Source organism: Pimephales promelas, chromosome 15 (assembly GCF_988280905.1).
Source record: "Pimephales promelas chromosome 15, fPimPro1.hap1.1, whole genome shotgun sequence".
Classification (NCBI taxonomy): Eukaryota; Metazoa; Chordata; class Actinopteri; order Cypriniformes; family Leuciscidae; genus Pimephales; species Pimephales promelas.
The window spans coordinates 3,772,350-3,785,346 of record NC_142783.1 but is presented as its reverse complement, the minus strand read 5'-3'; the positions used below and the strand labels follow the sequence as shown (position 1 = coordinate 3,785,346).

Here is a 12,997-nt window from a genome sequence, read left to right as displayed (position 1 = left end):
TAACCAACATCAATAATTATTTCGTTTATTTACTTAATATAATGTTGTCTTCAGTATAATTACTTTGTTCTGTGCAGTATTTTTTGCATATTCAGTATTACTATATAATAATTTGTTCAAATATATTTTATGACGCGAATCATGTTTCTATCCACGTATTTTTAAGCACATTTTGGGATGTTGCATAAAACACTGGATGAAAACGCCAAGAATAAGCAGCAAATTTTTTTGCAACCATTTTTCTTAGAGATATTTTGCGCTAGTTTATCAGGAAGTGATGATTTTGCGCATTGAAAGTTAAAAGTTTGCATAAGTTGAACTTTGGATGGAAACATGAAACCACAACAGTTAGTAATATGCTAGTTCTTCCCCACATCTTTTAATAGAAAGTAATGAATTAATTCTACAAAACGTGAGTTTTAAACTCTACGATTTATCGTCATAACTATAAAAATACTAAATATACTGCATTATGTGTTTATCATCATCAGCAATGACACATAAGCGACTGCCAAGAGTGTTTGTTAAAGGCACTACAGAGTTTCATTCTGATGAAGATCCCATCAGCAGTCCTTCGTTAACTCTAAACCAATCGGATGTGGCATCTCAGGGAGCTGACGTAGTCCTTACGGATGTCAAAGTCATCCGCCGGACGGTTATAAGCCTTCCAGACCGGCTCCCCGACGAACAGACGCATGGCTTTAGTGTAGTCCTGAGGAGAGAAACGTTGTGTCTGAACAAGCGTCTGCTAAATCAAATACTTCAGAGGATCATGAAGACACGTACGGTTTCGTCAACGGTGAACCTGTGGTAGATTCCCGCCGGTAGTGTGATGAGGTCACCTTTACACACGGCCAATCGGATCCAGCGGTCGTCTTTGTCCCTCACGTCAAAGTAACACGACCCTTCCAGAATATAGCGGATCTCGTCGTCAAGATGAAGGTGCTCTTCGTAGAACATTTTCAGCTGGAAGACGGGAATCAGATTCACTGATGCTGAAAACTATTCTCATTTTATCCCAAATCAATGAAGATTTGCATAACTTACTTTGTTCCCATAATCAGGAAGTTTATCCGGGTGAATAGTTATGATATCCATATAGGAAAATCCTCTTTCCTCACGGATCTTCTGCAGTTCTGGGTCATTCTCGTAAATATCTGCATTTAACTGAAAAGAAGAAGAAGAAGAGCAGAACCATTAAAACTGTTAGTATGTTTGACATACTATTATAGATATTGTTAATATTTTGATTTAGCATTTTTTTTTTACTTTCTATTTTCACTTTAGTATTTTTTATACTACAGTTATTTTAGTACTTCATCTTCTCAAACTAAACAAAAATTAGAAATGTTGCCTTGGACACTAGCTGAAATAAAATTTAATATATAAATGAAATACGTTTGTGTGTGTGTGTATATATAGCCTATATATATATATATATATATATATATAGCCTATATATATATATATATATATATTGTATTTTTTTAATATTTTAATATTTTGTCAAATTTAAAAAAAAGAGTATCAGGGTATTTGTATGCTAGTACCAAGACTTTTATTGTAAAAATGTTAGAGCAGTAAGTAAAACGAAAGTATGTTAAATATAATATTCATCAAAACAATAAAAGATTCTAAAAAGCGTCGTATGTAGGCTACTTGAATGCATTACTGAATAAAGTCTAGAATTTTCTTAGTAAAAGTGGATCATATCAGTTATCGCTGACGTTTTATTTCAGAAATGTTCTTGTACTGCAACATTCATGGACAATGAATAAATGACAAGTAAAATAAATTACTAAATGGTTCTGTTCTGCATTCGTCAGTTTCTGCTGATATCACGTGATATGTGTGAGTGATTCGTGACCGAACCTTCCAGTAATACACGCCGATGTCCTGGAGCTGCTCGCGGGTCACGGGCTGGTTCGGGCTCAGTCTGTGAGGGAGTCTCTGGTCCTCACTGGACTCATCCATGTACCATGCCTCCATCCCACTCATGATCCAGTTTACCGTTTACTCCACAATCACATGCGGGAAGCCCAGAAAGCACTGACACAATTTCTGGTTTTCAAAATAAAAGTTATTTATAATAATAATAATAATAATAATAATAAAACAAATAAATAAATATGTATAATAATACATATATTGCGTGTGATTTTGTGTATATGTTCCTTTATATTTTAGTTACAAGCTATATCAGTGATTATTACCAACCAGGGTACCAGATATTCCAGCTTCAAAAATTCCAGCTTTGTTAAAAAAAACATTAAATAAATAAAATAATAATAGTCAAAATTCTCCAAAGGTTTCAAACGTACTTTTTTTCAGAATTGTGTCATAGAAATTCGCAATTCTAAGAAATAAAGTCAGAAATCGGAATAAAAAAAAAAGCATAACTCGCGCATTTTTTCACAATTCACAATTGTAAGTTTCTATCTCTAAACTACGAGGAAAAAAGACACACTTGCATGAGCCTACAAAGAAGTCATAACGTGTCTATTCAACTATTCATTTTTTTTTTTTTTTTCGTTGAACGCGAATTTACTTTATTTTGAAAAACGAACTGTTTTGACCTTTTGCTGCGCCTGTGTCTGACCGTGTCGCGCTTCACAGTATTGGGCTTTTTTCATTGTGAATTCAGACTCCAGGTTGGTCAGATGTTCATCTAGAAATGACGTTAATTGAACAGTTCCGTGTCTTCATTTTACAAAAACTGTTGGACAACTATATGGCTGTCTGATTTTGGCTGTGAAGTTTTTACTTACACCTAATTCGTGTTATTTATTGAGAGTTACAGTAGACAATCAAATGGCTATGAGATGCGCTAACTAGCCTGAAGCTACATTGTAATGAAATAAAGCGTTGCGCGTTTATTTAGTTCAAAAGTTCAATAACCCGAGATAAATAAAAAACAATCGGCTTATCTCGATTTGAAGTGGGAAATGAAGCGGTTTCCGCATAACCAGATTTGAGGAAGCTCTTCTGCTGTGTGTGGTTTAATCAAATAGCATCGTAAAAGCATGGGTTCAAGATATCACTGAAGTATTACTATGTGTTCTCTGAGGTAACGTTACCATTAGAGAGTTTTGTAAACACCACGCTTTCTGAGAAGATGGGAACGTCAGTCGTTGTATTTATATTAAATATTGTCATCTGATATCATCACTGTACCCTGGTGCAACCGCAGTACTGTCCTGAAAAGAGATTATATCTTGATATTAGGAACTATAAGTTGTTCTTTCTGAAAGTTATAGGCTTAAACTCAAAGAGGTAATCAGTGTGAGATTTGTATTCGCCTCAGTCATAAACTTTATTATGCTGTTATTGAGTTTAGTGTGTTGTTGTCAGTCCACAGGTCCTGGTGTTTCTATGATCCCTGGGTCACTTCACAGCATCGATGGCCGATCATGTGGAAAATGCGGTCAATAATGTGGTAAGGCTGATTTCTGAGGCATATATTGTGATTGTTTTAAACTAGTGCTGTCAAATCCATTTATAGCATCTTAACATGAAGTTTGTATGTATGTAGAGTAAGTTACCGGTCAAAAGTTTGGAAACATTACTAGTTTTATGGTTGAATGTAAAAAAATATAATTACAATTTAAAATAATGATTTCCTATTTTAATATAAATTACACTGTGTGTATTCCTGTGATCAAAGCTGAGTTTTCCTCATCATTACTCCAGTCTTCAGTGTCACATGATCCTCAGAAATCACTCTAATTAATATGATGATTATTATCAATGTTGGAATCAGTTTAATATTTTTTATAACCTGTGATGATTATTTTACGATTAAAAAGTTTTAAATAAATTAATACTTTTATTCAACAAGGTTGTGTTGAATTTATAAAAAAAAAAATAGTGATAGTAAAGCCATTTATAGTGTTAGAAAAGATTTTGATCTTGAATGAATGCTGTTCTTTTTAACTTTTTATTCATCATTCATCAAATCCTTAACAAAGTATCACAGGTTATAAAAAATATTAAGCAGCACAACTGTTTCCAACATTGATAATAATTAGAGTGATTTGTGAAGGATCATGTGACACTGAAGACTGGAGTAATGATGCTGGAAATGCAGCTTTGATCACAGGAATAAACTACATTTGACAGTTTATTAAAATAGAAAATTGTAATAATATTTCACAATATTACTGTTATTTCTGTATTTTTGATCAAAGAAGAAGAGACAATGCTTTCTTTTAAAAAAACATTAAAAATAGTATTTTTTCCAAACTTTTGACCGGTATTATATATGCACACACACACACACACACACATATAAGGGGTTATCATCACCATAAATACACTTGTGTGTGAGGAGAGAGACCTTCCAGAGACACTTCCGTGGAGTGATTTGAGGACTGTAGCTTCTGAAGGCTTTTGTCTGGGATCCATTTGAGTCAAGTCACTTTCATTTATACAGCGCTTTTTAAGAATATGGATTGTTTCAAAGCAGCTTTACAGTGAAAACAGGAGATTACAGTAACAGGGATAGTTTTGGCGTTACAGCAGATCTAGAATAAAGTTATTGTCCAGCTAAAGTTAGTTTTGATTGATTCACTTCCGCGGTAAAGATCATTAGTTATTAACTGCTTACACAACACTGTTTCAAGCAAGCATTAAAAAGTTTAGAAAAATGTTTTCATCTCCGGGTAAACTTTAAAAACGCCAATCTTTGATTGGCTGACGGCGTGCACGTGCGTATTACGTGTTCAGTCTATAGGTTTGTGTGTTTGTGTAAATATGAGGAGCGCATTGCAGTTGTGGAGTCTGGAGGAGACAGAGGCGTGGACAAGCTTCTGCAAGAGGAAGAGTTTGGCAAGGTTGAAGAAGGAGGTCTTGCAACGATGTTTGATTATGTGAGCATTAAAGTTCAGTTGAGAATCCATTTTAACACCCAGGTTGTTGACTGATGTTGAAAGTAGAATATCCTGGCCATAGAAAATATAGCTAGTGATGTCTGACTGGAATAGCTTCTGTATTTGAGCTGTTTAACTGCAGGAAACTTTTAGAGCCAGACCGATATATCGGCCGATATTAGGCATTTTCCAAACTATCGGTATCGGCAGTTATAATGGCCGATAAATGAATATTTCAAAAATAAAATAAAAACGGATAAAACACGCTTGAACCATGTCATGAGTGTTGGAGTTGTATAGTTTGTCCACCAGAGGGCACTCTACACTGTCCCTGTTGGCAACACTCGTTGAGTTGGTCACGATACATACATTGCTTGAATAACAATTAAAAGAACATCCGCATCAGTTCTCTAAACTCAAATAAGCATGACAAAATTTGTGACTATCATGTCCAGTTTTGCTGCTGTTAAATAAGCCGAGAGTGAAGCAGAATTAGCTAGTAATAGTTACGTTACGTTGTTACAGTGTAGTTGACTGACTGTCCTTTTAACTTTTGACAATGTGACTGAAGTATTTCTTTAATAGTGCGTAACAGTTATAGCAATCTCTATCATCTCATCAAACAAAATAAATATCATCAAACGTATCATCTCTCATCGGCCTGTTATATTGAAAATTTATGTTTTACAATTATGATGTTATCCATTGCTAAATTATGGCTCACAATAGACTAGCTAATCACAAAGCTAGCTAATATCACTATCATCAGTCTGTTTTGTTGTGACAATAAAAGAAACACGTTTTTTAAAAATGCATTGACAAGCTGTGCATAAAATAATAGCTGCCTTTGCCAAATCGCGTGTGGTTTTATTGCGTTTAATCGTGCAGGCCTAATCCACGCCTTTATTCCCTCCAGGCAGGGGGTCAGAGTGGTGGATGTCAGGGCAGCAGAGGGGTTGAATTTGTCCTGAGATAGTTGAGATAATCATCAGCATAGCAGTGAAATGAAGGGGAGCATATAGAGGAAGAACAGGGTGGGGCCGAGCACCGAGCCTTGAGGCACACCACTGAAAAATGTATTCACGCATGAATCGTGATTCAATCTCCCGCCGATTCAAATCGATTCACAAATTTCAAAAGTCGATTTTCTACATGTTTAAAGGGTTAGTTCACCCAAAAATGAAATTGATGTCATTAATGACTCACCCTCATGTCGTCCCAAGCCCATAAGATCTTCGTAACACAGTTTAAGATATTTTAGATTTAGTCCGAGAGCTTTCTGTCCCTCCATTGTAAATGTGTGTACGGTATACTGTCCTTGTCCAGAAAGGAAATAAAGACATCCTCAAAGTAGTCCATGTGACATCAGTGGGTTAGTTACAATGTTTTGAAGCATCGGAAATACATTTTGGTCCAAAAATAACAGAAAAGATGACTTTATTCAGCATTGTATTGGTGCCGGAAGTAAATTTCCGATTCATTTCTCCCATTGACATTTTGTAAAATCCATATATAAAGAGTATTAGAGCATGATAACCAGCTACGGCTGAACTCATAGGCAAACAACATATCATTTCGAGTGAAAAAACTAAGAGAAAATCCAAAAAAAGTCAAGGGTACAACCCTGTGTACATAATTTCATTTCCGAGCAAAGGAACTACTCCTCCCATAAACCACCGCGCCTCACTAAAGTCGTCTGAAAGCCTCCGTGAAAGAGCCTTTTGAGTGACTTACAAATCTGACGACGACCACGTGAACTTTTTCCTCCAGTGATTTTTATATAGTGAAACTCCTTTTCCTCGATTTACTGAAGCAAACGCATTTGCAGCTCCACATGCTAAAACATTGAGCATCTGTCTCGCTCATTAGCTAAGATGTGGCAACTGCACATCCAATGGCGCTGGGGCGTCTCTGAGGTGCGACCAATGAACTTAGCCCTACGTCATTACATGATCTTCAGTCTGTCAAGTACGTTCGCGGGGTTTCAGATGCATCACTGTGGGATTGTGGGATTGTTCAGGATTGTGGGTAATGAAGTACTTATCCAATACATCACGAATAAAAGGCATTTATCTCAAAACAAGGTTAGTGCCCCATGTACTTTTGGCGTTTATATGAGCAAATACAATCACTTAGCACAGCCGTAGCTGGATTTAAGTCTACCATATATGTTTACGTTTTAATGGCTTATATCCCAACTGACAATGGAGAAATTGTATTGAATTTTTTCTTCCGGCACCAGCTGTAGGCGGGACTGTTATGCTCTATAGGGGATTATCACGCTGATACGCAGTGTTGTAGTACTCGAGACTCGGACTCGGTCTCGAGACCATATTTTAATGGTCTTGGTCTTGTCATGGACTCGTGTCCATTTGGACTCGGAATTGACTCGTACTCGAACATTCTTTTTTTAGGACTCGGAATTATTCCCGAGTCCACTCGAGTTCAATTAAAAATATTTTTCATGATTATTAATGCAGGGCTCCAGACTAACTTTTTTTACTAGGTGCGCTGTTGCCCCTGACTGAAATTTTTAGGAGCGCAAGCAAAAAATTTAGGGGCACACCTTAAATAAGCTTGCAATGCAATTATTCAAATTTCCCACAAAATAACTGTAATACTGACAAATTCTTTAATAATAAATAGACTTAACATTATGATATGCTGTTTTATTTTAACTTCACAGGGCTCCAGACCCAAAGTTGAGGGCAGCATCACCTCAAATGAGAACTCACAGTTCTATAAAAAAAATAAAAATAAAAAATAAATCTGGTAGCACTGGGGCTAACAATAAATCACTAAGCTTAATTTAGGGTGTAGATGAAATTAACTTTAGTTTTTATCATTTATAATGTCTTAATATTAATTAATAAAAGTAGTGAAAATATGTATATGGAGTGAAAATAGCCAATAAACATCCTACTGTTTACAATGGTATTATTATTATTTTAAGTGTTTAAATAAGAGTTTTCCAACATCTTAAAATTTTATTCATCTTTAAAGGATGAACAAAAAATGTGTTGGTATGGTAATCACATAAAAAATCCAAAAAAATAAAACATATCTATATGATGTTATTGAAGTGCTGGGAAAGGATGTGTAGTAGGCTACTTACACATTATCATATTTATGGTAAGAGTTAACTTGCCTAAATTCATGGTTCTGTTAGGCTGATTTGTGGTCTGAAAGCCTTCTGTGTTTTTCCTGGTTTGATCTGATATGGTTTATAACAGAACTCTGCGCCGAATTGTTTCTCACTGGATCTCGTGGTGTTGATGTTATTAATTCTGAGGCGAATTCAATGGATTTCTTCACTGGCTCTCCTAGTAACAGTGTTGCGTGAGCGAGATCGGCCCGCGACTGGCAAGTTCGGGGCTTTATTTTGTCAATGGTTCGGATCGCTGCTGCAGCTCCACGGTCCTAATCATATATGATGGGCGTATTTTCGTTCCACTTTCATTTTGTTTGCATTCGTTGCTAGGTAACGACTAAAGAGTCGATAGATCGCTGATTGCTCAGACGCACATCAGTTTGTGATATTTGTTTCCGTCTCCTTCCCACAAACGTTTACGCGCGCTATTCTTGTCACGGATTCATTGACGTGCCTCTTCCACGCTTTACCATGCGTTTAACGTGTGGCAAATTTACTGGTCGCACATGTGCGACTGGATGTAAAATTCAGTCGCACACTCTCAATTTTTGGTCGCAAAATGCGACTATTTGGTCGCAGTCTGGAGCCCTGTTAATGTATGTTAATAAAATATTTCTTTAAATTGATTGACACGCCCAGTGATTGGTGATTTTCTAGTGCGCAACTGCGCATGAAAAATTGTAATAAAATTACTTTTAACACCACCTACTATGTGGCCTTTTTACCCTAAACTGATCATATTTTTTAAACTAAGTAAATTCAGTAAAAAAAAAAAAAAGGATTTCTCTTAGTAAATAAAAGTAAATTAGGTAATCAACCCTCACTGGTCTCGGTCTCGACTCGGACTCGACCATCTCTGGTCTCGGACTCGACTCGGACTCGACTCTCTCTGGTCTCGATGTCGACTCGGACTCGAGTGAGGTGGTCTCGACTACAACACTGCTGATGCGTAGTACTTCCGGATTCAGTGATCTTTGTGCACTGCCACTTTCGTTGAATCACCGATCTCGCTGGCGAATTGATGAAGGACTACACTAAGTTTATTCATACGGCATCCCTGGTAAATTGGTCTGATTCACTAAAGTGCCGGCTGCAAACAAACGTGCTACCTTGTTTTATTTTTAAAGTTTTAATCCACTTCTTTCATATACTCAGTCGGGAATCCATGAAAACTTACGTAGGGTTGGCGTTGTTGGTTAGATTTACAAAGTGGAACAGAGCAGTGAGTGACATAAATAGCATTCGTCTCAGGCATTGTTGAACTGCGTCGGAAGTGGACATGCACAAAGTTGACAAATCCCGCCCATGAAACCTGGAAGCATGATAATCCCCTATTGTCAGAACGGGCTTTATACAATAATAATAGACAGCTGATCAACCGTAATGTAATCATCCACGTCACCAAAGAGCGCTTGGGTTGAGTTTGTTTACTACAAGATGGCCGCTGCTGGAGAGCTTGTTATAGACCATAGACATATACACTAGACCTCACCTTGGCTACGGCAGTATATTGGAACGAATGCGTCAATAGAGCCGCCATCTTGAAACAGGGGAGCCCCTCCACTTTAATGCATCAGCGTCAATGTAGTAGACACAGGTCTAACGGAAATAAAATCACCATAAATCATCATGAATGCGATTTTTCTTGTTTTTTTGGTTTGTTCCAACGGTCAGACATGTATTTATCGTTGATTCCAGAAAGAATTTTTTTTTTAAACATTCTTCCTAGTTCAGATTTCATCCGTGAACATCATACGCTGCACAAAAGTCCGCCACCATCAATGAATTCGAAGTAAAGGCAGAGATCCCAGACAGCAAACTGACATTGAATCAACGTGGAAACGGCGTCTCTCATGACATTGAAACAACGTTGATTTTGCTCATCGAATTAACGTTGAACCAACGTCAGACGCGGCATTCTTCAAAGCTAAATGAAAATCGAAAATTGGTTTGCTTTCATAACGTTGAAACAACGCGTTGATTTCAAGTTGATTTTCCGTTAGTTTTGAAAGAATGACGCGTCTGACGTTGGTTCAACGTTAATTCGATGAGCAAAACAATGTCAGATTAAGGTTGTTTCGATGTCATATTTCCACGTTGATTCAATGTCAGTTTGCTATCTGGGATAGCAGCGTTACCTAGCTACTTCCTATGACAAGACCCCTGTTCCAAGATGGCGGCGGTTTTGACGCATGCTTAGAACCCCAAGGTGAGGTCTAGTGTATATGTCTATGGTTATAGACTAGAACTTGTTACTCTGTTATAGAAAATGAAGACAGCGCATTCACTTTAAAAAAGGAACAGAGCACGCGATCAAGGCATTTGTTGATCCAATTACGTCCAGAGGCATTTTCTCTCCTGATTCGGTTGAAACGCCCCATAATCGCATAAACTCGCATGACTAGAGTTCAAGTATGACGACGTCAGGCTGACTTTTCCCAGCACTTTGGAAAGAAAAGGAAGATGGGAAATGGACCTGTAGTTGGCAAATACTTCTGGGTCCAACGTGGGTTTGGTTAGTGGAGCTGGAACATGGCCAGCCCGGAGCGAGTGGTTGAGGACCTTAAGCCTAGTTCACACTACATGATTTTAAAATGTCGGGCTGAACTGTGCAGTTCACACTACATGACTTGCTCTCAGTGAAATCATGAGTGGTCAAGTTGTTTAGCTGTTCACACCACACAACACAACGCGATTGATCCACAACAGGAGGTAACTCACTACACGAGTTAACAACGCACTACATAGAGATACAACCACGATCGGATGATAAGAGCAAATCATTTGTGACTCAATGAGAGCTGTTTCAGTACTATAGTACGGTCTAAATCCTGAAAATAATCAAACAAATAACGAGTTGACAACAACACGATTCTATCTGGTCTAGAAACCATGTTTTGTCACGAAAAACCACGCAATAAAACGAACCAGAAATGACGCGAAACTACAGAGAAGAACACAACACGCGAATATGGACGTCAGACAGAAACTAGTGCTGCACACTGTTTGCTCGACGATATGCTCTGAGAAAAAAAAAATGCAAAAAAGAAAAAGTAAGATTTACCTGGTGTCCTCAACCCATGCGTTGCTATGATTGGCTGTATTCATGACATCACTGAGATTGAGTCGCGCGACTGCTCGAGATATCTAGCATGCTAGATATTTTTCTGAGCTCGGTGACCTGTCTGCGAGGTGTCTGCGAGCTGTCTTTGATGCGTTGTTGGCTCTTTCACACTATCGGATTGGCGAGCGTTAATCGTCCGCTAATCGCCCGCGATTTGCACGCGATAACACCCTGACTTGTCGGCGACTCAACGATTTGCAAATCGGGCTTAAATCGGGCTTAAAATCACGTAGTGTGAACTAGGCTTAAGTAATCATGGGACATATGACAGAGGTTCGAGTTTAGCAATGGCGATTTCATCTTTCTGATGATGTCCTCATCTCTCGGTGTGAGATAAACAACAGAGCGGTGTGGATCAACAGTCGGGACGGGCGAGGCAGAGGAGCTAGATAGGAGAGAGGGGATAATGCCTACTTCTCCTCTGATTTCTCTTTTCTTCTGTGGGTTCAGAGGTTTGTGGTTTAAGGATGTTATTTATAGTAGAGAAAAGTGTGGATCATCATGCTGGCGCTGTTGTTTCTGCATCGAGATCTACTGAAAGAACATTTCCCCATGATGACACTGAAGTAGATCAGAGGAGGTGTGTTCAGTTGTGTAAGATCGAGCCGCACCCGTGTCAGATAAAGCTAGGGCTTGAGGTATTCATCACTGTTTGTTGCTTCAGGCTACACTTATCTGACTCAGTCTTCACAGCTGGAGAAATCTGGCACTTTTTCAATATTTTCGTTTCCTCGTCACTGCAGGGATGAGGCTGAACGATTCAGATAACACATTAATTTTCTTGATGTTAAAGTCCTTTTCCTCAGGTTCATGGCATTGAATCTTTGAAAGAGATTTGTTTTATGCACTTACTAGCAGAATCAGATTTTCAGATTCATTACAGCATCAAATATTTCGACATTATAGGCTTTGATTTGTTTACACTAAAACAATTGTATTTTTACATTTTAATGTGGAGTAAGACATGCAAAATATTGTGATTCTTCATTATTGTCCTCAATGGTTTCACTTTAATCTGTTTGCAAGCATTTGTTTACTGTATTATTTTATTGTATTTAAAGGTTCAGAGTTCTTGTTGTCATAACTTATCAAAAGAGGTCCACTCTTGTACCGCTTACCATAAAAACGTCAGCAATTATCGTGATAAAGCGCCACGTGTCCCTTGAAAACATTTATAAGGACACAAAATATTTAATTTCAAATAAATGCTGTTCTTTTGAAGAGTCCTGAGAAACATGTATCATGTTTCCACAAAAATATGAAGCAGCACAACTGTTTTCAACATTGATAATAATAATATTAATATCAGATCATCATATTAGAGTGATTTCTGAAGGATCATGTGACACTGAAGACTGGAGTAATGATGCTGAAAATTCAGCTTTGATTACAGAAATAAATTACATTTTAAATTAGGGCTTTCAAACGATTAATCGCGATTAATCACATCCAAAATAAAAGTTTGTGTTTACATAATATATGTGGATGCACTGTGTATAATTATTTTATTTATATATATATATATATACACATGCTTGTATATATTTAAGAAATATTTTCATGTATATACTGTATATAAATTTATATATAATTTATATTATATATAAATATATATATTTTTTTATATATAAATAATATTTTTTTCTTAAATATACATACATGTCTGTATATTTTATTTATTATATATATATATATATATATATATATACACAAAATAATTGTACACAGTGCATCCACATATATTATGTAAACACAAACTTTCATTTTGGATGCGATTAAAATTAGGGCTGTCAAACGATTAATCGCGATTAAAGTATATAAAAATAGAAAACTATTATTTTAAATTGTAATAAT

General features: G+C 36.9%; 2 protein-coding genes across 4 annotated transcripts in view; one reads left to right on the top strand and one right to left on the bottom strand.

Moving 5' to 3' along the window:
• adi1 (acireductone dioxygenase 1) lies at window positions 1–2,053 on the bottom strand. Its single transcript, XM_039651056.2, has 4 exons — window positions 1,873–2,053; window positions 1,048–1,167; window positions 787–966; window positions 1–712 (listed from the first exon to the last, which is right to left on the bottom strand). The coding sequence occupies exons 1-4, from the start codon at window positions 1,996–1,998 to the stop codon at window positions 584–586; spliced, it is 555 nt and encodes a 184-aa protein (XP_039506990.2). The 5' UTR covers window positions 1,999–2,053; the 3' UTR covers window positions 1–583.
• A 479-nt stretch (window positions 2,054–2,532) lies between these two features.
• psen1 (presenilin 1) overlaps window positions 2,533–12,997 on the top strand; it is a 30,259-nt gene continuing 19,794 nt past the window's right edge. For 2 of the 3 annotated variants that reach the window (XM_039651119.2, XM_039651117.2), the window contains exons 1-2: window positions 2,533–2,651; window positions 3,352–3,436. In XM_039651119.2, coding sequence (XP_039507053.1) covers window positions 3,401–3,436 — 36 coding nt within the window. In that variant the 5' untranslated portion in view covers window positions 2,533–2,651; window positions 3,352–3,400. Of the gene's footprint in view, window positions 2,652–2,672; window positions 3,274–3,351; window positions 3,437–12,997 lie in introns of those variants that run through there. The other variant, XM_039651118.2, reaches the window with a different exon arrangement.